Raw genomic sequence first — 27,048 nt, 5'->3', positions numbered from 1 at the left:
CATGTGAGGGATCTTTGACCTGGTTGCTTTATATCTGGACGGTCGTAGCAAGCGAATTGAAACTAGCTTGCCGCGTACTTCGTCCGCATAACGCATCGCATCCCTTGTCCGCTCCCCACGTAGCCCCGAGACCGGCGGGTGCGAAGAGTTACTGCCTCACCGACATGAAGGAATTGCCGGTCACCGAAACCCGAGTCCCGAAACAGTAGAACAAGGATAGCTGGCTCGGTCACATTTCCGAGGATCAACCCGGCGGAGTCGTCGTAGAGCTCTTAGCAGCCAGCGCTTCTTCCCCCGTATTCACCTTCTTCTTCCCATCCTCCACCCCAATTTTCCCCCAACCCAGCTGAATGCTAGCCAAACACGCCAGCGCAGAACACGCAGCGGGCAAGTACTTCAGTGCAGCCAAGTTATTATCCAACCATAGAATCCGACTCGTAGAAAGAGACTTACGAACATCTGCGTCAACGCCGTATTATATGCCTCCAACAACCCGGGGAGCTCCTCGGGTGACACAACCCCGCGGATGTTCGTCGCCCCGGCGTGCATCACCAAGTCAGGGTCCACAAGAGGCGCATGCCGGGCTAGGAGCCCGGGTAGGTAATTGCGAAAAATGGTTTGGCCCGCCGCGATGGCGATGGCACAGCCGAGGTTCATGAAGAGGTTGACTACTGCGAGAGCCGTGGCGGTTTCGTGGGAGGGAACTTCTTCTTGGATGGAGACAACGGGCTATCGGCGCGGACGGTCAGTTTCACACTCGCTGCGGCGGCAAGAGTATGGAAACGTACAACTTGGAAGGCCATGCCCCTTCCAAAATTGGTTATGATCTGATACCCGATCCACCGGCCTGTGGTTGTCATCGGGGAGAATGTGGTAAGGAGGCCGGAGCCGATGCTTGCGAGTAGGCTGCCGAAAATGGACCAAGGCGGTATGTAATGGAATTTGCGCACTGATTGGGACAAGGTGTTAGTAAACAAGCTGCGAAGGAGGCCTGGATCATTACCTAGCGCGCCGAATGTGATCAATGCGACGATATTAGATATCAGAGATGGGAGCATATGCACGGCACTGGCAGCGGGCGAGTCGCCGCGTATTGCCTGGAACCAGAATGGGAGGAAATACGGAATCATTTGTGTAACACCGCCTTGAAGAAACATGACGGCACTCCCAACTGCGACCGGTCGACGGCAAAGGGAGGACGGCGGGATTAGGGCGTCGTCGCCTGCACGCCGGATCCAAACGGCAAACACTAATGTAAGCCCGGCGGTGCCGCAGAGCAGACCGATAATGGTGGGCGATGACCACTCGTAAAGTCCGCCTCCCCAGGTTGTGGCGAAATGAAGCATCGTGGTCAAGCCGGCAAAGATGATGAAGCCAATGCCGTCGAGCTTCTTGTGTAGTGCGGTGAAAGCCTCGTGGAGAGGAGGTTTGGGCGTCTGCTCGGGGATCGCGATGGGCAATGTGGCGGCCACGACGGCAGCACCAAAGGGCAGAAACATCCAAAAGCCTGGATTTGGTTTGATCAGCCTGTGACTCTGTGGCGGAGTTGGGCGAGGTGCAGTACATACACCACCTCCAAGTGACGTGGTCAGTGAGGGCACCAGCAATTAGCGGCCCGGTGATCGCACCAACCGATATCAGTGACATGGCGAACGAAGTGACAACAGGGCGGATGGTGGGGGCACAGGCCGCAAAGATAATGAGAAGGGCGCCGCTTAGCAAGCCGGCGGACCCGATCCCGTTGACGGCACGGCCGATGATAAAAATGTGGCTTGATGTAGCGACGGCGCATATTATGCTGCCCACCTGGAAAACAGCCATGAAGGCAAGGTAGACATATTTGTTTATGAAGATGGTGTAGATTTTGCCGACAAGGGGAATGAAGACGCAGCTGCGATGTGTGAGGGCTAGGTGGGAGTCACATGTTCGGAAGAGGAACCCACACAGCGAGGACATATGCTGTTTCATACCACGCAACGTCATTCAGAGTGCTGAAGTAATCCGTAAGTGTTGGGACGATCTAATGCCGCGTGAGCCTCGTCTGGGGGGAAAAGCAAGTATCCTGGGCAGCTGGCACATACCGTCGAGATCATTGTTAGATCAAGCCCGACGAGATAGACGCCCAACATCATGCCGCCAACCAGAATCCACAATTTGGGCCCGTGGATAGCGGCGTCCGGTGTGGTCGCACTGTCATCAACTCCAGTATTGCCGAGCTCGGGCTTGGAGTTTTCCGCCGCAACCTCGGCAACACCTTGCACGTCTGTCATCGCATCCGTTCTGTATGGAGTAGCAAGCAAAATGAAACCCCTGGAACATACTTGTACTTAATAAGCCAAATTGTCGGACGTAAATGGATTTCCTAGCGCTTATGCCGCACTCAGTACCCCGGGTCTAGGACTTGGAAGGACTTGAGGTCCTGGGACAACCACACAACACTGACCCACCGCAAATCCTTCCCGCGAATAGCCAAAATAACACCGGTCCCTTGCAATAGAGCAAGCGGCGTAGGGGATGATCGCGTGGAATCGCCTACGAACCTCCTCCTCCATTATTGCCGTTTGCGCCTGCCACTCCCCCGTTTGCGATACTGGGATGAATTCCAGCAATCTCATGTCCTGCAACTCCAACGCATCGCATCTAAGACCTGAAGGAATGGGGCGAGCAACGCTGATCGCATAATTCGGAGGCACGTGGAGATAGCCTCGATACACTTACGTTTGATGCCCCTGCCTCTGTTTGTCGCCGTCTTTTATTTCTGGCTTGAGGCCCCTGGCGATATACGTATTTAAAGAGACCTTCACTGTGGATGCCTTCGAGTTCCTCTGCTAGAAATACAGAATTTACAAGATTCAAGTCCATCACAATGAACGCCGCACCAGTTAACTCTGCCCTGCAGGCGCATACACTGCAAGAATATCTCGACCAAACCAAGCACGCCACAACCGACAACTTTGGGTTCCCACGCCATGGCGGCGGCTTTGACTACTACACTCCGCAACAGATCTGGCACATGGCAACCAAGGCAATGTGTACCTACCAAGCCGCTGGCCTGCCGTCAACCGAACCTCAAGTAGTCGGCCTGCGAGCTGTATCCTCGGCCGACTTCGCCATCGCGTTTCTGTCCATAGTCCGGCTGGGCCACACGGTTCTGGTCCTGTGGCCAACTCTGGACGCCGCCAAGGTCGGCGTTCTCATGGACAAAACGAACAGCCGCATCCTCATCAGTGGCGCCAAGGACGCGAACGCCTTCGTGAAGCTCGGCAAGACCGTCATCCCGCTTGCGACAGTTCAGTCCCTCGGAGGGGCGGCTCGTGGCAACCCTACACAACCCTTGAAGCCCGAAGATGCCCCGAAGCCCAGTTTTCTGATCAAGGACACCGACCCTGCTATCATCATCCACACCTCCGGCTCCACTGGCAATCCCAAGCCCGTTCCCAAGACGCACGCGCAAATTATACGTACCCTCAGAACCGTCCCTCCCTCGTTCATCGACAAGTCGCTCTTCTGCGGCCCATGGATCCACTTCTCGGTAGGCTTATACGCCATGCTCTATTCCTTCGCCAAGCAAGGGGGCCCAACCTACTGGGCCAGCGAGACGTCCCCGCCTACGCCAGGCACCTACCGTGACATCATGCTCGAAATCCGCCCGCAGCTGGCCTGGTTCAACCCCGTCAGTCTCATGGCCACCATGGCCACGCCCGAGGGCGTCGAGGCCCTCCAGAAATGCATCGTGGTCTCCACGGCGGGCAACGTCTTTCCCGACCAGCTCGGTGACCGGCTGGTGCAGGTCGGCGTGCGGCTGACCAACGAGTACGGCATGTCGGAGCTGTCGTTCTCGTTGAGCTCGGCCCCGCGGCTCCGACGGCCCGGGGATCTCGGATGGCAGTATCTGGAGGCGGATCCGGTCTCGGCCCCGCACATCCGCTTCCGGCCGCTGCCGGCCCGCAACGGCGGCGCGGAGCAGCTCTACGAGCTGGTCGTCTTGCCCAGCCACCCGACACAGGATAAGAGGTTTGCAAACATGCCGGACGGGTCGTTTCGCACGGGGGATGTGTTCGTCAAGCATCCGTCGGCGGAGCGGTATAAATGTATGGGGCGGATGGGCGATGATGTTGCCATCTACCCGGGCAATGGCCGCATTGTCTTGAATGCGGTTAGCTACGAGCACGCCGTGCTGGCGCAAAACGAGGATATCCTACAGGAGGTGTTGTTGTTTGGGAACGGCAGAACCGAGGCTGGAATGCTGCTTTTTACAAAGCCGGGGTGTGTCGCTTCCTCCGCGGAGGTCTTAAGGCGTGTATGGGCGACGGTGGAGAGGCAGATCAACGGGGTGTTGCCAGCGGTGCTGAGGAAGGAGATGCTGGTCATCGTACGGGATGAGGTTTTGCCGTATACGGCCAAGGGGAGCATTGTTCGCCCTGAGCTATACAAGAGATTCGAGTCTGTGATAAACGCGGCGTACGGGTTGTAAGTAGGTGCATTCGCAAGGTGTTAATTAGAAGCAGCAGGCCTGCAGCTCGTTTTCGAAGCTTCGAATAGAATTCGGGATTCACCATAGAGCACGATACTTTGTCGTCTTCTAAGAAACTGGAGCCTTAACCGCAATCTGACAAACGGGAAAAAAAAGGAAAGGGAGACAAGTTTGAACATAGCAAATGCGATACAACGATCCTCTGTGTACCAAATAATTACCCCACTGCTGAGCAAAAGGGCCCCTAAATGAAGATCATCAAAAGACACGTGACGATTGGAAAGAGCGGCTCCTACAGCTGTACGCCACTCTCTTGTTTCATCGTCCCACACATGATGGATGTTGTCGTGCACAAACCAGAAAAACATCTTGTTTTGCCAAATGGCGGCCGTACAGCTATTCGTGGGCTTGCAGTTCCCACTCATTACCTAAAGCTACCTAGGTAGGCAACGACAATTAATATTTCGAAGTTGTGCCGCTGAAGTCGACCCTCGTATAAGCTATCCCCTCTAATCCTACATTCCATTGCCTCAAGTTCTTCGCGCGTCGCGCAAGCTCTACTTCGTGGAGTCTCTCAGCGGCGGCGAAGGCGGCCAGCACGCGATCAAGCCCGGTCTTCTCTCGTACATGGAAACCGTACTCTATCTCAGTCAAGAGAAGTGTTTCTAATGACGTGGCTTACGAGTATCTAGGATGCAAGGATGACGACTTTAAACTCGGCAGGACCCTATATGGGCTTTTATCTACGAAATATGCTCTGCTCCGCGCCTGTTCCAGAATCAGCACCGTGGAGCAAAGAGATTTCATCCAGGAGAGAAACGATATAAAATACCAGGTTTTGAGCTAGGGTTATACTCCCTCGGAGTTGGAAGAGGCGGGAACTCTGAAGGGCATAGATGGTACACCGTGGCAGGTTATATACGAGGGAAGAACGTATGGGTACTGGAAGGCTTGAGCATTGTTGGATCTCTGTGCTGAACCGGGATTCTTATGCTTTTAACAATGCGCTCTTTTAGGTTGTATTCGAGCGTACGCGGAAATATAGAAGCTATTTTGCTTATACAACCACACGCATCCCAAACTCAAACCCTTCCACCATTGCCCTGTCGTTCTTAGGAGACTCATTGAATCTCCAGATGAGTGATGTCTTGTAAGCCCGGCAATCTCCGCCTCTTAGTACTCAACGTCCTTGTAGATCCAGCTCCACATGATCGCGCCGCCACTAAAACACGTCACCCGTCAGCTTGACTATCACAACAATTCAAGCAAAATAGACCTCGCCATCATCTCAGCCGACGGCAGAGATGAAACCGTTGTCAGAAGGAATATAATGAGTAGAAAAACAAACATACCAAGCATATCCCGTGAAAACCTCTCTGGCCCGCTCCGCGTATACAGAGTTCTCAAACAGGATCGCTACGTATGACCTGCCCTGCACGTCCCTCATCATCTGGCACAGCATGACGCCCTGCACCTTGGACTTGAAGTACCTCTTGCCCTGGTCGGGCCACCACGCGGCATGCGCCTCGCTGCTGATGGGGCCGACCAGCAGCCGCCAGGGGTTCTCTGTCAGCCTGACGCTGCCGCCGCCGCCGAACCCGGCAAGGCCGCGAGGATGGTGTGCCTCCATGTCCGGGTACGGAGGCGCGGGGGGACGCGGGGGGTCAAAGTCCGGCGTGACGGGCTGGACGGCGGAGGCGGGCGGGATGCCGTACAGCGTGCCGGGGGCGGGGAGCGGCACCGGGCTGGTGGGGATCATGGCTGGGACGGCCGGGGCAAAGATCGGGGCCGGCGGGAGGGGGATCAGCGGGGGGGTGCAGTAGGTGCCGGGCGGGGGCGAGGGGACCAGTTCGTCCATGATATCGGGGAATTTTGGGTCCGTCGCCATGGACCGGACGGAAGGGGCGGGAGCGTCGTCAGCGCCGGCGCCCCCTCTGCCGAGTCGCAGGACGGGGAGAAGGGCAGGAGCGGCGTCCACCAGGCCGGCGCTGGGCTCGGGCTTGAATGGGTCGGAGATGTCGCGCCGCTGGGTGACGAAGGCGGGGGAGGAGCACGACGAGTCGCTGATGGTAATCGCAACGGGCGCGGGCGGTCGGACCGGGGTGGACACAATGTTATGGAGTGCCAGGGCAACTCCGCTGAGTTGGTTGGTGGCGCGAATGGGAGCAGCCACCTCAGAGTCGTTGGCTCCGGCCTCAAATCCTGCGAGGACTTGGCGACGGCCCTCGCGTACTCCCTTGAGGAATCCGCTGCCGAAACCAGACTCGTGACCCTTGTGAAAGGCCTTAAAGTATTGCATCTTGACGGCTTCGCCGTCGTGCTCGAAGGCGAGCTCGGCGAGGGCGCGGACCTCCGGGCTCATGGCGGCTGTGGTAGAAATTTGTAAGCATTCCTCTTTCGGTTCTTCCTACTAGAAGGGGGTGTCTTGTTGCAGATGTCGAATAGGGACATAAAGACTGAAGCGAAGAAAACGGTAACTCACCGATGTCGTCGTCGTCGTCGTTCTTGTTCTTCGGCGTCACTGGAGGCCCTCCGGGCGCCTTGGCAAACCGATCGTCTTCCATTTTGAAGATGGTTCTGAGAATATTCCAATGCCGTATTGTCGATTGTAACTGTAGAAGAAGATAAAACGACTGCAAGGCGAGCGTGATGTTGGCGATGGCGATGGAAGAACAGGAAGGAGTAAGGCGTGAGGAAAGGAAGGGAGAGTAGAAGCAAAAGAAAGAATCTCGAGGAAAGGAATCGAGAAACGAAATAGAGGAAGCGAATGAGGAAAGGAATCGAGGAAAGGACCCGCGGGAAAGGATAAACTGTGAGTGAGAGAGGGAAGCCCAACATTTCAAGTGCAGCTGCACCCCCTTTCGCAGGGTCGCACTACTTTCCAATTCACAACAAGTTACGCGGTCCTAATTTCGATATAGTGAATAGATTGTATTCTACAATAGCTTAGCTCACTCTTATTTTACGACAAAATAATACTGTGCCTCCCAGATGCTAGCTATTCTTGTTGTAGTTCAGGCGTCCTTTAACATCGAGGCATTCACCTGGGGATCCCCGTGAATAGCAAACATGAAGGAGGAGGTAGACATCGATTGGATGGAAATTGGCAAAGATTTCGTGGACAAAGCGAGAGAAAGTGTTTCTCCCAGACGAAAGTGTGCTAATGGGACGGGGGTTAGCCCTGAAAGCGGAACTAAAGCGGCTGTGCGGCTCCGCGGGTGGTGATGTGTGACCGGTGGTGGTGAGGCAGATAAGGGGCGGGTCCGGCCACTCACCCTGGTCCTGCTGACAACCACATCGGCAGCGATGGGAGCCCGCCGAGCAACTTCGGCAGCCTGCATTGCCGGTGGGCAACATCACTTCACGATGATCAGAGGTAAACTTGTTTTCATGCTGAGCCATGTTAGTTACGGTATACTGTTCTAGAGTGTGCCGCACCCAAGATCCGAATCCGAAGGTGTCATACTTAAGGTGCAATTGCTAGAGTGCAATTGCTGCATCGCTTTTGCGCGTCAGAATGTTATTGAATCATACACAACGGCAACTGTGACAGATTATCCTTAGTTAGACAGACTAAACCCAGGTCCAATGGAGAACAACTTAACGTACAAGTTCAGCGAAGGACGCATTTCTCTTCTTAAGAAGTGGCTCTGTGGCTACAAAGATAGTTCATCAGCCAGAATATAAAGAGTAAAGGATTACGTCTCTGACAAAGCATTCCGAGGCAACTACTATAAAAGGAAGTACGAGAGGGAGTTTATTTAAGGAAGGCAGTTCAGCCAAGAAGCAACGCGTATATTGGCTCGCAGGAACTCCAATGGCAGCTTGAGAAAGCTCAACATGATTCTCCCAAACCCGGCTATGTATATTTCATGCAGCTTCGCATGAATGGTTGTCTTATACCTCTTCTTTAGTGTAATAGCCCGTAGTACGCCGTACGTAAGATGCCCCTGAGCACAGGTCATGGCATTTTGCCTATAGAAGTTTTCTGTCTGCTTAGAAGGGTCCAGAACTGGCAGTTATGAAGATAAGAAAGCATACCTTTTGAACAACAACGGAGACCAGAAGCTGTTGTTATTATGATGAGCGTGAAAACGTGATTCTGAACCTGGTAGTTCAATTTCTTTTAGGGCAAGTTGCTGACTCAGTGGAATTTAGGTTACGTGTCCAAATAATCGACCTTGTACCTACGTAGTTTCTATATTATACCGTTTCCCTACTCCGTTTCCTAACTCTACCGTGGTGTAATCCTATGCGACTACTATTTCACCAACGCGTTGCGAATCTTCTTAGCTAGCTAAACGCGTTTGTGGCTCTGCTTCCAGCGGTGTTTGAAAAGCGTAGCAGCTGAGTAGACATCCGAGGTAAAGGATAACCCCACTTCAGGCATATCCAGTGGCATTAGCTGTAAGGCCGATAACTGCTTTTACATCATCAATGTAACGAGGGTTTGATTGTTTTTCATACCAAACTGAGAGTTATTAGAACTCGAGGCTTAGTTAATATATTCTACTTCACCACTACCTATAAACGTCAGTCTAAAAATGTAAAAAGAGCCTCCGAAGGAGCTTAGTTTGTCCGTTCGGGATGTCAGCTTTGAACATACGTCTTCGAGATAACAGTGAATACTCTTCCTTCGTGTTGAACTAATACTAAAAGGACTTTAGAACTACTTCGTGAAGGTAAATCATGGAGACGCAAAGCAGGACCAAGAGAGAGGACATCTATATACATTTGTTCTATACTAATCGCGAGGCACTCCTGAAGTTCCTCTTAATGACTATCTATATACTAACTGACTTCCTAGTTAGTTTACATGCTCTGTCTATCATCTTACAGATCACGCTTCCTTGATTCCGATTGGCCTTCTATCTGCATTCAACGATTGGCTCGGGGTGTCCTGCATACCGGATTGGTTGTCTGGCTATGTGCTCTATCTCTTGATTGTGCTCTACATGGTGTAGCTTACTCGCTCCTAACTAGTTAGCGCACCCTTGGCCCGGGCCTCTTATCCCAAATATGTGGTTGGTTTGTGACATGTTGCCCGAGTAGTAACGGAGATCCGAATTGACTAACGTAGGAGATAATTCCCAATTATACTGAAAGATAGAAAAGGCTATTGACACAAATCTCCATACCGGCACTTAGGCGTTAAGGACCTTCCAACCCCCAGTTAGGAGGTTTGTGTAAACTCTGCGAGGGTCGTAACGGGAACGAATAGCCTTTAGACGTTTGAGATTCCGGGGCGGATAGCGTTGGAAGACTGGCTGGCCCGATCCCGCGTCGTTGAGATACAGATACTTGCCGGCAACGCCTTTGGATACCAGCCCCTCTTCGAGCTCGGCTGTGATGTGGTCGATAAAAGCAACAGCAGCGGCATCATCCTGGCTAGACAGCCAGGAGAGGTTCTGGACGATCCAAAGGTACGGCGCCGAGGCTGCGAGTACACCTTGCGGGCGCGGACCACCGTAACAGAGCCCACGCCTGAGAAAGCTGGCGGTGACGGGCTGGAACGTGATGGAGGCCGTGAGGCCGGCGATACCAGCGAGGGAGCCTGTGGCTGCGATGAAAGTATCATGTACGTAGGATACAGCGTCCCGGTCAACCAGGATCGACAGGACGCGGAATCTTGAGTACAGGATCAGCAGTGCCCTGACCCTAGCATCTCAGCGGACTTACTCTTGACGAACACCGATAGGTTGAAGTATATCAGCAGCGAGAACGTGAGCGGCCAATGACTGTAGCGCGTACGTGTCGTTCACGGGCGCCATAACGGGTGCGGTGAAGTTCTCAAAGGCGACGGCAGGTGGCGTCTCAGAATCATAGAAGCGGGCTGCCGCGTAAGCAGTGCGGCCGGTTGATGGAAACGTGAGAATGGTGGGGATGATGGCAGCCTTCGCATCAGCCGCGCCGTGGCGACCGAAGTTGTAGACGGCATCGAGGTACGCCGTGCTGTCGACGTCGCTGTACTGAGAGATGCCCACCCACACTCTCGGGGAGGGAACGGTACGGAGGTCGAAGCGCGTGACTATGGCGAAAGAATTACCGCCACCCTTGAGCGCCCAGAATAGGTCCGCGTGGTCGTTGTCAGCGGTGGCCTCGATGACGGCGCCGCTGGCCAGAACAGCTTCCAAACGCACGACGTTGTCGGCTGCAAAGCCATACTGGCTTGAATGGAAAGATATGCCGCCGCCAAGGATCAGCCCTCCGACACCGACGCCTCCTACGCGGCCACCAACGGCGGCCAGCGAGTGCGGTTTGAGGAAGCTGTAGACGTCTCGCCAGCGGTTGCCGGCCCCGACAGACACGACAGTGCGGGTTTTGGACAAGCCCAGTGAGTCCAACCCTGACATTGAGAGGAGCACGCCATCATTGCCGATGCTGTTGGCTCCGACGACGGGCATATGACCGCCGCCACGGACCGCAAAGCGTGTCCGGGTCCGAGTCAAAGTCTTGACGGCATGGGAGACTTGCTCGGCGTTCTGTGGCACGAAGACACAGGCCGGGTCTTGGTACGCCCTGGCGGACCAGTACTGCGTCCTAGTCTCGAACGTGTAGCCCGTAGAGCCCCCAAACAACGTCCGGTCCGGGTACTTGTTATACAGGAGGCTGCAGGCGGTTGGGGCACTTCCGGACGCAGGTAGGACGAGCTTGGTAGAGTTGTGGCTCTCGGCTAAAACCCACACTACTGCGCGGAGCATATGAGCGGCGAGGACCACGAGGCGCGCCATGTATTGACAGGACGATCACGTACACAGAGAGGTGCGGTAAATGGTTAGGATCTCGGGGAGCGGCAGAGGGTGCGACGTACCGTATTCATGTGTTTGGTGGGTGTCACTGGAAGTGGAGCGCAATAACGTCTACCTCGCCTATAATTTTATCCCTGTAGAGAACCTTGAGTGCACATCTACCACATTGGAGACTCTGCGGTGGGGTGGTCTGTTACTTGCAGTAATTTCAGGAAACGTTTCTTAGCTTGATACCACCTATGCCTTACTAGGAAAACAAACGTACAGGTCATGTACTTTGTAAACGTAAGGTTACAAGAGATTTGGCTTGGGTGTCATGCATTGATGATAATGTTTCGACCCGTCAATTCTAAATAAGATGGTGTAGAAAGAGCGATTTCGGTGCTAGAATAACATACGATTTTTTGTATCTTAGAATTCTCCTGTCTACGTTTTCTGAAATAGAAGCCCGGCTACAGACCCCTCTCCTACACGCCGGGCAAGGCCCAGAGGTCCCAAGACGCCCACCCAGCTCCCTGATCCAAAGGGCCTGCAATAGGCTATATAAGAGGTTCCAGGGGCGAAGGCGGGGCCGTAGAGCCCCATTGCCACAACAGCCAACGGTATCCGAAAAAGCTGCTATTACTATTAGCCAGTGGGTAAGCCAAGGCCGGGAACAAGGCCAGGGCCAGGGCCAGGATCAGGATCAGGATCAAGACTCTACAGCAGAGGAAGTGTTAAACAGGGCTTGGGAAGCACGTTGGAAAAAGGAGGTCAGAGGCCGGCCTACTAGGCTAGCCGACGAGGGCGCTCCCGAACTACTATTTACCAACAACAAAGGACAGGATCCTAGCGCCGAAAATACATCTCTATCGCGAACACGCAGAACGGTTCTAGAGGACTCGATAGGTATAAACGAAGTAGAATGGGCAACGCCTTCCGGTCTCTATCGCCGACGCTGTTTATACTCGTTACGGGGGCTGCCCCGGTTCGGGAACGCGTACGGGATCTCATCCAGGAAAACATCGGGCGAGCGAAGAGCCGAGTCTACTAAATCAGCTATTACAGCCGTACATCAGGAGAGATTCTACTCTTACAGACTGACAGCAGGCTCGTCAAACAATGTTATAGATATTGAGGAACAGGTTACGAGCTGTCCATTTCAGCTATTAGTAATGTCAATACATTCACCGCCGAAGAACCATTCTGCGAAGGCCGGCCATTTAGCACAGGGAACGAGAGATTAATGGACTGCGAGTTGCCCCAAGAGTGCAGCCCCAAGATTTGGTCGCTTGCGCGGACGTAGCTCTTTCGTCCCATATACCTGCGTCACGGGCCGAGAGCGGCTAAATCTAAATAGACCGCTCCCGAGGTTAGACATCGGACGGGAAACGACGCATCGTGCGGTTGAGGATGCGGTATACAAATTCAATGGACGATTGGCAAGCATAAGGTAACAAACCATAGAGGTATCCGAACTCCCTAAAGCCATAACACCGCACATGATCCATGTCACCCCCCGACTCTGCCCTCTATAGCTGACATACCCACGCTCAACTCCTATCCGCTTGGAACCCAAAAGCTGGCCCAGAATCAAGCCAGTAACCTAAACTTCTCCAGGTAATCCACGACGAAGAAGCCAGAAACAACACACAAACCGCGTCACCTCCGATTTTCCCCTTGCCACTGTAAGTGATCACCATACCAGCGGCCGCGGCCCGGTGACGGAATTTCCAATTCTGCAAACAGGAAAGACAGCGATCGGCAGGGAGGGTACGGCAACTAGAAGTGCTTATGGACCGCACCGCGAACAAGGCTGTAGCCCAAAATGAACAGGCGGTGGAACGAACTTATAGCAGACGCCAAGGAGATCGACGTCCGCTCAGAGAAACTTGCCGTAAGCAGAATGAGGAACGAGACTATCGACTTGAGCTTTGGTAGTGCACAGATTAGGGGACAAGGGAATCGGACAGCTGTGGAGGAAGTTGAAGAGAAAGGGGCGAGCCTGCAATAGCCAACATAGGGTGATCTAGTAGTACATCGTTGACATCCAGTCCCCCTAGACTCCGTTCATACAAGCGCTGGACATGGTCAAGGTTCCACCAGCGCTGCCTGCGGGAAAGAACCTGGCCAATCGGCCTTGCCCGCCAAGTATGAGCGAGTCCGGCGGACATGTATTGCTATCAGATCCTGTATGGCACTCCTTCGCCGACATTCGCAAATCACGCGGCGGAGTTCGTGCAAGCATGCTTGCCAACCGAGTAAATGAGTTCGACGGCAAGGACCTCGCATATATTGGTCACTTTTACCAAGAGATCAGTATGGCTGTGGTGGCCGATCTAATGCTCCAACTTGAAGGGCAACTGAGAGGGTTGCGCCACGATCACCCAGATTTGCGGTATGCCAGGTTCACCATGAGCCCATGGCACTGGGCATTTTTAATGGCCCAACGCCGACGTTGTTAGGGGCGTTTTCCTATCGCCGGTGACCTGGGCTTTTGTATGTATATCCAACCTTCGGGCTAGCCCAAAATGTGCTGTACGCCCGCGCATAGCTGCAGGTGAAATCAGGGGGCCAACAACCACCACCGTAATTAACGACTTAGATTCCCAAAAACCGACGCCGCCATCCAGAAATACAACATATGCTCAGCGCCCACCGTTCGGGTAGTAGCCAGGAAGCTCGACGGGTGTTATAGATGGGGCAGGCAGCTCAGTAGGTGGCATGTTGTCAGGGCCGACTGAGAGCTCCCGCGGCATCCAGCCTCCGTTCTTGTAGGCCGCTTGCTCTGCCATATATTCTGAAGCTGGCTCGGGACCAGAAGCCGGAGCCACAGTAGGAACCTTGCTACCTTTGTTTCGGCGCATGATCCAAGCAATGGCAACCCCACACACGCACAGTAGTGCCACGCAGCCGACCACACCACCAATGATGGCACCGGTGTTATCAGGGGGCGTGCCGCCGCCACCGTCTCCGGTGCCTGACGAGGCCGAATTGGCGGGAGTATCGGTTCCGCTTGGGGCTCGGGGAGTCGAGATAGTGGCAGACGGCAGGGTGGAGGGTGTTTGTGATGGAAGGCTTGTTGTTTCCTGGATTGTTGAGGGGCTTGATGATGTGGGCTCCGTTGTAAAGGCATAGTACTCGACGGTCGTCGGGGTCCGGCCGCAGCCGATGTAGGTAAATGGCCCGATGTTACCAGATAGAGTCAACCGGGCGATTGAGCAGAATGGTTCGTTAGATTGGGAGCTGTGCACCAGTGTTAGCGACAACTCTAGACACTTCCGGCTAGACCAAGCCTCAAAATTGTTTTACCAAGTGAATGTTGTCAAGGGTCTGTCAGTGAATCCACAACCATCGAGACAACCGAAACCATCGACGCAACTCCCTGCCAGACCGCAGTCGGTCGCTGTAATGACGGTGGTCGGGCAAAATCCGAAGAGGTCGTTTAGGAGGTCGACTCGGATGTCGAAGCCGGGATTCGCTGTCCGTGTCATGGAGCCATCACCACTTTCGAAAATGGTGGCGAGTACTGTGGCAATCGCAGTGCCCTGCCTCTTGCCGAGGGCCAAGGTTGTCCCATTGTTTTGTGAAGGCCGCCGACCGAAGAATGCGAGTGCATCAGCCTGCCTGATGATGCTAAACACAAGAAGAAGGTGGATAATGAATAAGGTCATCGGGGTCTGGTCATCAGCGACGGTGGCGAGGCCAATGTGGTAGTAAGGATTAAATTGATTAGCAGGAAAGACTGTGGGCTGAGGCGAGCAACAAGGAGTGAAAAACGCAGCACAGGACAAGCTCACGCCAGCCAGGAACCAGCATGCTCGCAATTCTCTTATGTGATTCAGCATCGATGCAGCTTCGCGGCGGCCCCAGTGGGGGCCAACCGGATTTGCAGTCGACGAGGCTCGGATTTTGCATCTTGAGAGATACAGTAAATGCACCAGGGCCCCTAACTGGATGCTTGGGTCCTGGTCCAAGTCAATGGAAGCGTGGTAAGCCCTTGCATGTTGCGGGAATGTCTCAGGATGCTATTGGTCCTGGACTCCTGTCACAACGGGAGAGTATGGACGCTGTGGCTGTGCTGCTTACTCGAACCCAACAAACATTGCTTTTCATTTCATTTCCCCTTTGCCTCACTCTTTTAGCCAATTACCCCTTTGGCTTCCCCGGTGCTCGACGCATTGACTTTCGCGGCAACGCGAGCCGAGAAGGAATGTCACGAATCGAGCCGAACCCTTGAGCGAAATCTACTATTGGCATCTTCTTTATTTCTCCGTTTCCAAATGTGAAGCGACCTTATCCGCTGCTGACTGCGCCAGCAATGCGAAAACACTTGCTTCTTGCCCTGCCAGCGGCTTGTCTGTTATTTGTCGCCCTTACTCTTTATGCCGGCCTCCCCCGACCCGCCTTCCTCTCGTCATCATTCGCAAACCTTTCTCCTCCACACGAGCCAGCAACCACTCGCCTCCCGGAACAACACGGAGGGATACACAATGGTAAGTAACTGCATCGCCTGCAAGTGCGCGCACATGGGTTGCCTACCTAACCATTCCTCGCAGACACGTTGGCCCCGGACACAAGGGCAGCCTACGTCCAGGCGATCATGGACCCAGAGGCGACCCATTTACCTAGACTGCGCTGCACCAAACCGGACAAATCTCGGTATCAAGATTTGGTGCGCGACGAGGGCTCCTCCACCCCATCAATCCGGTATTTTTTCGCGCTAGACCTCCGTCAATGCCTCCCTCTCCTTCCACGCCTTATCGGTAGCGTGGTTGAAGCTATGCGCTTCTTGGGCCCGGAGCACTGCGCTCTGTCGATCGTCGAAGGCAACTCGGACGACGGGACGGACGAGGTCCTAGCGGCTCTCCGCCCGGAGCTGGATGCGCTGGGGACGACCTACCACTTCAAAACGAGCGACATCAACCCAAAAGAAGGCAACCGGATCGAGAAACTGGCCCAACTCCGGAACATGGCCCTCCAACCCATCCTCGATTCGACAGACCCCAACAAGTACTCAGCAAACGACACCACCATCATCTTCCTCAACGATGTCGCAATCTGTACCGACGATATCCTCGAGCTAGCGTACCAGCGCCGCTTCCTCGGCGCAGACATGACGTGCGCTATGGATTGGACCTATGTCGGGCGGGATCCCACATTCTACGACGTCTGGATCGCCCGCGGGATGAACGGGGACTCGTTCTTTGAGATTCCGCCCGACGGCAACTGGAACTCGGCTTGGAACCTCTTCTGGAACGACCCGGGTACCCAAGCGCGGCTGTTTGCGCATCAGCCGTTCCAGGTTTTCTCGTGCTGGAACGGAGCCGCTGTGTTTTCCGCCGCGCCGCTTATGGAGGATGCGGTTAGGTTTCGGTCGCCGAGAGAAGGGGAATGCTACCAGGGCGAGCCGCAGCTGTTTTGCAAGGATTTGTGGTTTCACGGCTATGGCAAGATCGCCGTAGTTCCGACGGTCAATCTTGAATATTCGAACGAGGCCGGCGAGAAGATCAAGGAGGCCAAGGGATACACGTCGCGCTGGGTGGGCGGCGACGGCTGGACGGACCAGAAGGTTGAGTGGCAGCTGGAGCCCCCCGAGGGTGTCAAGTGCATGGCCAAATATGATAATCAGTTCTTTGAGGCGTGGAATAAGACCCAGGAGGGGACCTGAGTGAGGGGTTGTCAGCGACCTTGCTCCCTCTCGGCCTACCATGCGAAAGACTTGCAACAGCGGTTGATGGCCAACATTACAAGACAAAGACTTCAGTACGCTGCAAGATATTGTGGCAGCCCACTCAGCCGCATGGGACTGGATATCTTGTGGACGGACGGCCAGCCTTGGAAGGTTCGTTCCCGCCTTGTCACAGCAAGTAGGAGCAGCACTAACATCGTTGCTCATCAGACTCCAGGCACTTCCAAGCCACTTGCGTCGATACTGTTCATATCTTGGAGGACGGTAGTTGATTGATTCGGATAACAGCTGGTCGGTGCGGGTAAGACACTGGGATGAGTTGAGCCTTAGCCGCATCGGTGCGAAAATAGTATCGTTGCCGACTGAGCTCTCTCCACTAGCTGAGCAACACCGACTCGGCAACTGGGGACCAGCTGCGAGTTTTTTACGACGGGAAAGAGCGATATTCACAGTTGGTTTGGATTTCTCATAACAAAAGCTCCAACAGCTTGTTCTCCGACTGGCTTCGTACGTGCTTCAGTCCGCCTGGTTACCTCGAACACGAGGTAGCATTGCGATCATCGCCACATCTTACAGTTCTTAAACAGTGGTTCGATGATATCCCCGCAAACGGCGTTCCAGAAATCATTGCCGTCCCAACGCCCAAGCTGCACCTCACCCCCGATCATACCCATGATACAATGACAAGCAGCCTTGATGTATAACTGCGGTGGCGGGTTGCTCATATCATCTAACCACTCCACTGCCTTCGCTAGACGCTCATAGTATCCAGTGGGAGGGTTTCCCAATGAGAAGTGCATCTCCAGCGTCTCTTCATGCCAAATCTCAAGGAGGAGAATACCCAGCTCCAGGAGAGCTACTTTAGGTTCTGTTTTTGGCTGCGGTTGTGGCTGTGTGGTGTGTTTGGCGTATTTGGTGAATGGCGCCGACATGAATGGTCTGCTGAAGTCAATGTCAGGGCTACTCCCCTGATCTGCTGCTGTCGCGACGGGGAAGAAAACGTTTTCGTGGGACCACGCGTTGGGAAGCCAGTGTGCTTGAAACAGTTGGAGGAGGTTTGACGCTAGCCGGAGTGCGAGAAGCATCCGGCGCCTTAGAGGCATCGACGCACCACGCCGCTCGCCCGAGTGGACAGAGAAAAGCTCCATCAGAGATGTCTTGGTGGGCTGGGCGGGGGCGGTTAGCCCAGAGTCATCTGCTCCCAACATTCCGATTCTGTGGTGTCTGGTGAGAACAAAGGCGATATGGCGGTCCGAGTTGATCACAGCACAAATATTCTCCACCGGCATGATCTGGGGCGGAGGACGCCTAGCCCCGGTGATGGTGGGTGTCACGCGTCGGGAAGCTTCGGGTAGCTGATTGACAGGGATATGGGACGGGGTTAAGCCATTATCCTCATCATCGCCAAGTACCTTAATGACTGCTTCATGCCAGACCCTCTTCTTCTCCGAGGGAGGAGTGAGAAAGACCAGTGGGAATGCCAGTGGCCCACCAACCGATCTGTGGCTCGCAACCCTGTCGTAAATTCGGTCCTCCAGAAACAGTCTGGTCTCATGTCCTTCGTGACATTTGCCCCCCCAGGAGTGAAAGATGGCGCAATAAAGATAGGGGGCAGATTTGTGAGCCCGACGAAGAGATTCGGCAATACGGAGGGCACTTCTGGATGCTCGAAGCCCAAGCGATTGTCGGTTTGATGATACTAAACTTATGAGTCGGAAGAGGGCGTTGGTCGTCTCGTCCAGCTCTTTTGTGACCTCTTTAAGTTCTTCCGCTCCAAACATGAGCTTGACCCTTGGCATCAGGCCCATTTGCTTGCGCTTGGCATCCCGGTTCTCCTCGATGATGCGGATCAGATCATCACTAGGGCCCTGACGTAGATCTTAGTTAGCGTCATACCGGAAGGTAATTGCCTATTGAGAGCCGCACATGAATGGTAGGCACCAGGCCTGCAGTTTTCATAGCCACCCCCTTGATAATCTGACGGCAGTGTAGGATCAACCCACTAAATGCGGCAAAATTTTCCTCCCCCAGATAGTCCAGGACTTGGTCCCGAATAGCATCATCCTTAAGGTATCCAATGGGGTCATCCTCTAGTCGGGATACCTCCTTACATCCACTTCTAATAAGAATCGATTTAATGATTTCGGAAAGGTGCTGTCGTTGTGAGAGCAGAGCCAGGGCCAGCTTCTCGACGTACCGGCGCTTCCTGAAGAAGATAATCCCTCTTGCTATTCCCTTCTTCGACCATTCAACTGCCGAGATAAGGATGAGAAGCGCCCCAAGGACGACACCTGCAACTTCAAACCCGGACATAGAGCGGTGAATGGCGGGTCAATGAAGCATTGTTATGTTGGGGATGTAAAGAAATGTGCCCAAAGAGTTGAGGCTTCATCAGGAAACTCTGGGGCGGGGTAGAGAAACCGGGTGAGGGCGTTGGGCTTGGATTGGGCGAACGAGAAATGTTGGCGCCGGAGAAACGCGGGTGGGGGGTAATGCCCAATGGATACGATGTCGGCCAGGTATCTACCTTGGGTACTTAGTGTTGATTTCTTCATTCTCACCGTAAACGCAAACGAAGCACATTGGCAGACATGGAGACACTCGCTAATGCCGGTTTTCGTACGGTAGAGCTTTTTGGGAGCGTCAAAGCCCTCATGCAGACTTCCCAACACGCCAGACGAGATGAATTGCTGACAATCAAGTTGGCAAATGAGGCAGATCGCTTCGAACTTTGGACCGTCAACCTTGGTGTCTTCGTCTTGGGGAACGCATCTCTGGACTATCGGGTGAGGGATGCAGAAAGCATCCGGCTCGCGATATCAAGGTTCATTACCAGTCTCAACGACGCTCTTATTGAAGGTACGCTCCTTCCCAGTACACGTTTGGACCAACGGAATCGTCTCGCTGACCCTTCACCCTGATACCAGTTCTCGAGTACTTCGACGGCACATCCGCAATCTCTCCAGGACGAGATTTTGAAGACCCGATAAACCCAAGCAATGAATTGGGTGGTGTTGACGAGAGTTTCGCACCCCAAGACGACACAGACGCGGACCTACTCCTCGAAGGAGTCAGAGATCCGATTGATCGGCTCTTCAAGCTGGCGGTCTGGATCTGCAATCCATCCTCCAGGGTCACATCGCCCAAAGTGTCCCGCCATCGAGTCCTTGATCCAGAGACCGGAGTGAACCTCCTCGACGTTTTCAAAGAATTCGACTACGATTACGTCAGTTCTCTGTTCCTAGAGTGTCGTAAATCGAAGGCCCGAGCAGATCACCCAGCCATCGAACCGACCTCCGACCATGCCGATGATGGCCAGTCAGAGCGGATCTGAGAACCGACCTCCAACCATGCCGATGATTGCCAGTCAGAGCGGGTATGGAGCCGATCCGGACAGTTCTTTCGCAGTATAAACATGAACACTCAACAAGCACCGAATCGTTTCTAGTTCACCGCATAGCGCGGGCGAACACACGCCGCAGACAGCAGTTCGCATATTGGAAGAACGAGCACGATAAACTTAGCCGACAAGTGGCAACGGCGAGTCACCCGAATGGCCCCCAGCCTGCCTTCAGGAACGACCGAGCGACCAATACCTCGGTTTCCGAGTACTCGGCCCCGAATCGGCAGCCAGGCGAAGATAACCTAGGTTTCCCCCCCCCACCTGACCATCTGTCCGACGGCAAATCCTTCGAGTGCCCGTATTGTTTCACTGTTTGTTCAGGGGCTCTTGTGTCTAAGAGGGCATGGAGGTAAGCGTGCGGCCCTGGGCAATGTTCAAGAACCACGTTTTGATCCATTACGAACAGAGCCCATATTATACATGACTTGCGGCCCTACATGTGCACTTACGAGCAGTGCAGAAACCCAGATCAGCTGTTCGACAGCACCAAAGACTGGATCCAGCACGAAGATTCAATGCATCGCCATGTTGTCCGCTACCCAGAGCATCCCGCCGATGCATTCCGCCGTGTGGACGACGACAAAATGCACCTAGCATCCGAGCATCCCGATGACAGCGGCGGCGCCAGGACAGTATTGCCCATGTACGGCAGTGCATCCACCACACGTTCCTTGACCAGGTGCTGTCCTATTTGTCTTGCAGCTTTCACGGCCACCCGAGAGTTGAATAGCCATATTGCAAGACATTTGGAGCGTTTTTCTCTATTCTCGCTCCCTAGGTCTACCGGTGAAGACGCCGACGACGCGAACCGACCTGGTTCAAACCAACCGAACTGTTCCAGAGCCACTTCAAGCACTGCACATTGGCATGAGACGCTAAGATTTTTCGGCACCGGCGAAAGTAATCAATCTCCGCCTGATGTCGGTCTGCCTGAAACGGTCGCCCCCAATGACCTCCCTTTCCACAGTGAACTTTCCGCTATCGCTATGGATGTTAGACGGGCGGCCCTGGATGCCCAGAGGGCACGGTTCAGGTTATCCGACGATTTCCTCATACCAGTAGTCGGGCGGCTAGGAAGCAGGAACCGGGACATTAGATGGGCCGCCGTAGACGCCTTGAAGGCACGGTCGGGGTTATCGGGCGAGATCCTTACATCAGTAGTCGCACGGTTAGAAGATACGAACTGGGATATTCGACGGGCCGTCCTAGTCATCTTGAAGGCACAGCCCATCTTATCCAGCGAGATCCTCACATCGGTAGCCACACGGTTAAAAGATTAGAACCGGAAGATTAGACGGGCCGCCCTGGGCGTCTTGACAGCACAGTCAAGCTTATCCGACGAGATCCTTACATCAGTAGTTACACGGTTAGGAGATACGAACCGGGATGTTAGACGGGCCGCCCTAGACGCCTTAAAGGCACAGCCTAGCTTATCCGACGGTATCCTCACATTCTTAGCCGCGCGGTTAGAGGACACGAATCGGGATATTAGGCAGGCCGTCCTAGACATCATGCAGACACATCCCAGCGTATCTAACGAGATTAAGACATCAGTAGTCGTGTGTTTAGATGGTATAGACTAGTAGGGTGTTAGAGATGCCACTCTAAATGTCTTGAAGTTACCGTCTAGCTTATCCGACGATGTCCTTACGTCAGTCGTCGCGTGGTTAGAGGGTACAAACTGGGGTGTTCGACGGGTCACACTAGACGTCTTGAACGCACTGTCTATCTTATTAGAAAGAAATACTCACGGCCGCCGTTGCGCGGTTGGAAGACACCGTGCCAGTATGTTCGAGCAAGCTCCTTAGACAACTTGAAGGCGTAAACACTTACCAGCATGAGCAGATCCATAGCTCCACTTGACACCCAACGGCATGAGGAGGACGAGCAGATGTACCAGTGGATATTAGAGTTGAGGAGAAGGTACTAGGCAAGGAGCACCCCGACAAACTTGCTTGCATAAGGGATCTAGGGGATGCGCTCTGGGACAGAAGAGGGCCGAGAGGGCCGAGCAGAATAGATCGACAGATATTGGAGCGTGATAAAAGGGGTGCGGGGGATATACTAGGCTGGTAGCGTCCGGTAAGGTGCTAGTATGAGCAATCGTGTAATGGTAATGAACAGCCAGAGGAAATACAAGCAGACCGTGCCAAACTAAGTGTTTTCAGGAACAGCTGAAAGCCTGAATTACAGCTCTCCAACATCTAGAAACTTTACTTTTTTTTGGGTGGATTGGGGGGGGGGGTTGGAAATAGAGTACCTTGAGCAATCTCGATCACTCGATGCTGGGAGATACCGACGCTGCCCAAAACGGAGGGAAGAGTTAGTACCACTCTATCTAGCTATAGCGCTGATTGATGTGTTGTTGAGGCCGTCAAACAGCTTAGCACAATCAGCTCTGTCCTGTGCTCATCTCTTAAAGCGCGGGTGGTTGTCATTTGTGAGTGTGGGGACTGTGATGTTGATGTGCCTTCGCGGCGCGCTATCCTGAATGCAGCAGCTCTGGGCACGCCCGGACATGAGAATGCAGATATCCCAAGGCTCACAAATATAGTCTCCGTGACGTCCTACACGGCATATTCGTCTTAAGCTTGTAGGTTGGCACCTACCCGCTGTCGAATGATCTGTCTCGTACTTCTATGTTGAAAATGAGGTATGATGCGGCCGGGCCAGGTTTTCTCCCCCAAGGCATCGTGACGTGATCGCATGGCTCCATGTCGCAACTCCACCCGCTCTAGAAGACTAAATTAGCTTTTGCTTCGAGCAAGCCTGTAGTGGAAAGTCAGAGATCTAACGATTATTATTATTATTGTTGTTATTATTCCTACACCGCTTTACCCCTACAGGATTTGCCGGTCTGTCTGGCGCTGTATGAGACACATAGGAAACGGAACCATTTTGCGCGGGATGAAAGACTTATATCAACAAGCAGTAGGAAAACACAGGGAGAGTGGTGCGAAATTATCCTCAATCCCGATCTGCAGGAGCGCAGTGACCCAAGTTCCGCGCCACGGGACCGGAGGTGGACAGATTCCAAGGCCTGAGTACCAACTCTCTCGACGAATAGTGAGACTAATTCAGGGAGACACCGCGGTCGAAACAGGCGGTTGAATGGCCCGTAGTTCGCCTAGGCAGTGCGACACCGGTAATCTGCATCTTGCGAGTTGGGGCCAATCATTACTACAGTATAACAGTGCCAGCACTTTGGACAGTCCTAGCAAAGGCCAATACAGTTGTTGTTCAGGTGCCATGATAAGAGAGCTGTCGCAGAATATGCTGGCCAATCCAGGATCATCTTGGCTTACAACAGACCGAGCCAAAGAAAACAAAGTAGACCACAATGTAAAGATAAACTGATAGCTGCAACCCGGAGAAACCCCCAACTAGCATTGCTAGTGTTCCTGACGACAAAGACTTAAGACTTTCCTGTTGGCGTAGAGAGACTGACTTGGACGATGCCGTTCGCCATCTGGCAAACAGTTTGCCATCCTCGTGCTTCGAAGGGATAGTCGTCGCAGATGAGGATGGAGGACGAGAGGGTTCCTTCGCCGTTGAAGACGCTTCTACAAAGGTGGGGATTGTGTGAGCCACCCAACTTGCGGCCTCGATGTGCGCAAGTAGTATTCAAATGAACTCACATTTCGTCATCACCGCAAGACCAAGTGCCCCTAAGCTTCAGGCCGTAGTCGGTCAAGCTGAACTGGAAGCCGGTGCCGACCACGCTGCAGTCATGCCAGAGCTTGCTTCCGCCGCTCATGTCAATGTTCTCCGCCGTGCAGGCGGTCGTGGTCTCGACAGCCGGATTGTAGAAATTGAATCTTATGTCTCCGGTTCTGCCACCCGTGTTGTAATTGATGGTGGTGAAGGCGAGGTTGGAGATCTCCCATCGGGGATTCGACGTCGACACATTGATGCATTCTTGGACGTCGAAGGCGCCACGCTTGATCAGCGTACCGTAGGAGCCGGGGATTGACTGTCCAGCCGGCAGAGCAACGGCGCCGACGGCGAGGAAGCAGGCGGATACGAGCCCCCACGAGAGAAACATGTTTACTGGCGTCGAGGGAATGGCTCAGGCTGCCAAGCGGGGATCTGAAGTGCGGTCGTCTTGAATGCCCATCCTGGACGGGAGCAGCATGTGCTGGACCTTTAACCTGCGCGACGGATTGGAGATATTCCCGCACAGACGATAAGCCCCGTAGAGCTATAAAGTTTATAAAGTGAAGCAGCCAAGCAGCCGAGAAACCCCATACTGGATTGAGCAATGAGGCGACGAGGATAAATTGAACGGCTGCACCTGACCGACGCACACAGCCGGCAGATGCCAACACGGCAAGGCACTGGCGGGGTGCATTTTTACCCCCGGGTACCAGAGTTTTTACCGCAGTATCTGGGGATTGGTTCAATTTCAGGCGGAGATCTGCTTATCAACGGGCTCACGGGGTGTCTCGTGTATATATTGCAGGCCGGGAGATTGGTTGGGAGCTTGGGGGTGGCAAACCCGAGAAAACCCAAACAGCTCGTTGCTAATTTCAGTCCGTAATCAAACACCACAAAGCTTATTCGTACACGGTTATTACCTGCACTTAAGTCACACAACACCTTTCTCTCCTACATTGCTCACACTCAATACGTGGGCTGACTCGCTCGGCAATCCGTGCTGTATACCACCGTCAAGTAGCTAGTGTAGAGCGTAGGGGTAGGGAGGTAAAGCTCCATGTCGGGGTGGCGAAGTTGATGGTACAGTTAGCGACAAGGTTGCGTTAGCAAAACACAACGGGAGGATGAAGCAAAGGTAGAGGCGAGGCCGCAGCAGTGGATGGCGAGGCAGAAAATGACAAGGCCGGGAAGAGCTAGACGCGTCATGGATGGTCTGGTGCACATCTCAAGCAGTAAGACTATGGTGGCGGCGCCGGACAGGCTCCGGAAGAGGTTAGCCAGGCAGCAATTTGGTAGGCAGCGCGGAGACCGTCGCGGCGTGCCCCAACCTTCTGGAATACCCATGTGACAATGGCCAGTTCGAGGTGGGCGGAACGGGCCCAAAATGGTGATCAGTTGGGTGGATGCCAAAAGACCAAGAGAAATGCAGGCCAAACCGAACGGTGGCTGCACATGTAGTTTTGTTCGCCAGGACCATGAAGCGCCTGGGTTTGCAAGGGGTAAACGAGAAAATGAAAGTGAATGGCAAAGGTACCTTACTCTGCAAATAACCAATCTCTCCTTCCAGGCCCGGCCCATTCCCCAGGATTAGGTCCTAATGTGGCTGCTACTTACGTCTGTAGGCAAGGTGCTTATCACTGCAGTTTCGAGTCTTTGAAATCCAGTGTTTTGAGTTGTTTTCTCAACGTTGAATCGGACTGGCCGGGTTCCTCGGGACTGGGCTCCTCACTCTCGGTAAGCGGGACCAGCGGACTACGACGGACTGGTAATATCTTCTAACCTTCGCTCCACTAGCACTGGGCAGCGTATCGGATTGAGGATATAGATTTTGTTGCCGGCCACTAATCCCCGAAGAGCTTGGGCGGAGAGGTTGGAAATAACTTATTTATCGTCCTTGAACAAGCCAACAGACAGAGAGACAGCGAGCGGGGTGGAATACGGTAGGTGCAGCGATCGCTCGGGTCCCTTTCCGTTTCCTAACAACTTGATCGATCCCGGTTCTACGATGTAGTCCAACAATCGGATCCCTCAATCTCGCACGGATTAGGACATCCTCGTTCCTCATCCCCGCAGGCTCCGCACGAACGATGCCCACCGCCAACTGCGTAGGGGTCTCAATGCCCCGCTCAGATAGCGCCTCACCCGCCCACAAACTACATCGGCATAGTACGCCGCCGCGCATACCGCTCACCGCCCTGGTAAGCCTCCTGTATGTGTATTGTATGTGTATCACATGCTCTGGGTCAGCTCCCCGAGCAGATCAGCAACATTCTGACACGGCGGTGTCACAGCCGTGGCGTACTGCGTGCGGAAGATCTTGTCCAGCAGTACAAAGAATTGCGCCGCCTTCGCCGTGCCCTGAATAACAGCATGCGATGATGCGACTGCAAAAAGAAGCCCCAGTACCTCACCTCTGTTGCGCCCCGGTCAACCGCCCTTCCCATGTTGCGTAGAAACGCGTGTAGTATCGTTTGATAATTAGAACGATGGTCAGACGCGGGCGCCTCTTCTTCCGTTCCGCCGGCGGGTACACGCCCTGGCAGGCCGGGCGCAGAAGCGGCGTCTCCTCGTATAGCAAGGCCGGTACTGGCCCCTCGGAGACGCTGTCACAATAGACGAGGATAGTCTCGGATAGACTGGTGTGCTTTGTTGTATTTGACGTCGTTGCAGTGCTCGATGCGGTTGTAGAGCGGGGTGCTGGCGTCGGGCATGAGGACTAAATAGGAGCTCGAGTGTCTGGAAGCTCGTCTAGACGGGCATCGTGTGGGCTGTCCAGCTCCAGTCTCTGTGTTGGTAATGGAGCGGCCGTAGAGATGCCTGATTCGGCTAGCGTGCTTGTAAACTGCTTGACGGCCGCTACCAGAACCGCCTTGGCTAGGTGAATGCGTCCCGTTGGGTGTGAAGCGAAATTATAAGGTACGGCCACCTGCTGAGCGTGCCGACCGTATTGGACCGGATATTGACTTGCAGCTGCAGAGCAGGCTTGGGCTGGTTTGCTGCTTTGTGAAAGGCCTTGGTTTGCAGAGTACTTGCCCCGGGACACTGATCAGGTTGGGAGTCACGCAGATGCCCAATCGGTCCCGTACACGATTCA

The 27,048-nt window shown here is 53.9% G+C and overlaps 9 protein-coding genes across 9 annotated transcripts; 3 read left to right on the top strand and 6 right to left on the bottom strand.

Moving 5' to 3' along the window:
- Positions 1-244: 244 nt before the first annotated feature.
- Positions 245-2,270, bottom strand: MFIFM68171_06541 (uncharacterized protein; the record flags this gene model as incomplete). Its single annotated transcript, XM_071061961.1, has 7 exons — positions 245-394; positions 454-729; positions 789-949; positions 1,004-1,507; positions 1,569-1,891; positions 1,944-2,020; positions 2,082-2,270. The coding sequence occupies 7 exons, from the start codon at positions 2,268-2,270 to the stop codon at positions 245-247; spliced, it is 1,680 nt and encodes a 559-aa protein (XP_070918062.1).
- Positions 2,271-2,866: 596 nt separating this feature from the next.
- Positions 2,867-4,474, top strand: MFIFM68171_06540 (uncharacterized protein; the record flags this gene model as incomplete). Its single annotated transcript, XM_071061960.1, has 1 exon — positions 2,867-4,474. The coding sequence occupies one exon, from the start codon at positions 2,867-2,869 to the stop codon at positions 4,472-4,474; it is 1,608 nt and encodes a 535-aa protein (XP_070918061.1).
- Positions 4,475-5,647: 1,173 nt separating this feature from the next.
- On the bottom strand, positions 5,648-7,038 carry MFIFM68171_06539 (uncharacterized protein; the record flags this gene model as incomplete). Its single annotated transcript, XM_071061959.1, has 3 exons — positions 5,648-5,696; positions 5,827-6,841; positions 6,957-7,038. 3 exons carry the CDS (start codon positions 7,036-7,038, stop codon positions 5,648-5,650), a joined length of 1,146 nt encoding a protein of 381 aa, XP_070918060.1.
- A 2,580-nt stretch (positions 7,039-9,618) lies between these two features.
- On the bottom strand, positions 9,619-11,205 carry MFIFM68171_06538 (uncharacterized protein; the record flags this gene model as incomplete). Its single annotated transcript, XM_071061958.1, has 2 exons — positions 9,619-10,102; positions 10,154-11,205. The coding sequence occupies 2 exons, from the start codon at positions 11,203-11,205 to the stop codon at positions 9,619-9,621; spliced, it is 1,536 nt and encodes a 511-aa protein (XP_070918059.1).
- A 2,645-nt stretch (positions 11,206-13,850) lies between these two features.
- MFIFM68171_06537 (uncharacterized protein) lies at positions 13,851-14,876 on the bottom strand (the record flags this gene model as incomplete). Its single annotated transcript, XM_071061957.1, has 2 exons — positions 13,851-14,448; positions 14,515-14,876. The coding sequence occupies 2 exons, from the start codon at positions 14,874-14,876 to the stop codon at positions 13,851-13,853; spliced, it is 960 nt and encodes a 319-aa protein (XP_070918058.1).
- A 647-nt stretch (positions 14,877-15,523) lies between these two features.
- MFIFM68171_06536 (uncharacterized protein) lies at positions 15,524-16,873 on the top strand (the record flags this gene model as incomplete). Its single annotated transcript, XM_071061956.1, has 2 exons — positions 15,524-15,698; positions 15,762-16,873. The coding sequence occupies 2 exons, from the start codon at positions 15,524-15,526 to the stop codon at positions 16,871-16,873; spliced, it is 1,287 nt and encodes a 428-aa protein (XP_070918057.1).
- A 578-nt stretch (positions 16,874-17,451) lies between these two features.
- Positions 17,452-19,207, bottom strand: MFIFM68171_06535 (uncharacterized protein; the record flags this gene model as incomplete). Its single annotated transcript, XM_071061955.1, has 2 exons — positions 17,452-18,762; positions 18,821-19,207. The coding sequence occupies 2 exons, from the start codon at positions 19,205-19,207 to the stop codon at positions 17,452-17,454; spliced, it is 1,698 nt and encodes a 565-aa protein (XP_070918056.1).
- Positions 19,208-19,485: 278 nt separating this feature from the next.
- Positions 19,486-21,577, top strand: MFIFM68171_06534 (uncharacterized protein; the record flags this gene model as incomplete). Its single annotated transcript, XM_071061954.1, has 5 exons — positions 19,486-19,753; positions 19,822-20,120; positions 20,381-20,646; positions 20,704-20,940; positions 21,265-21,577. 5 exons carry the CDS (start codon positions 19,486-19,488, stop codon positions 21,575-21,577), a joined length of 1,383 nt encoding a protein of 460 aa, XP_070918055.1.
- A 2,135-nt stretch (positions 21,578-23,712) lies between these two features.
- Positions 23,713-24,342, bottom strand: MFIFM68171_06533 (uncharacterized protein; the record flags this gene model as incomplete). Its single annotated transcript, XM_071061953.1, has 2 exons — positions 23,713-23,860; positions 23,936-24,342. 2 exons carry the CDS (start codon positions 24,340-24,342, stop codon positions 23,713-23,715), a joined length of 555 nt encoding a protein of 184 aa, XP_070918054.1.
- Between the last annotated feature and the right edge of the window lie 2,706 nt (positions 24,343-27,048).

Source organism: Madurella fahalii (genome assembly GCF_045866475.1).
Source record: "Madurella fahalii IFM 68171 DNA, scaffold_3, whole genome shotgun sequence".
In the NCBI taxonomy this organism is placed as follows: domain Eukaryota; kingdom Fungi; phylum Ascomycota; class Sordariomycetes; order Sordariales; genus Madurella; species Madurella fahalii.
Note: the sequence above shows the minus strand (reverse complement) of the source record. Positions and strands in the feature narration are given on the sequence as shown.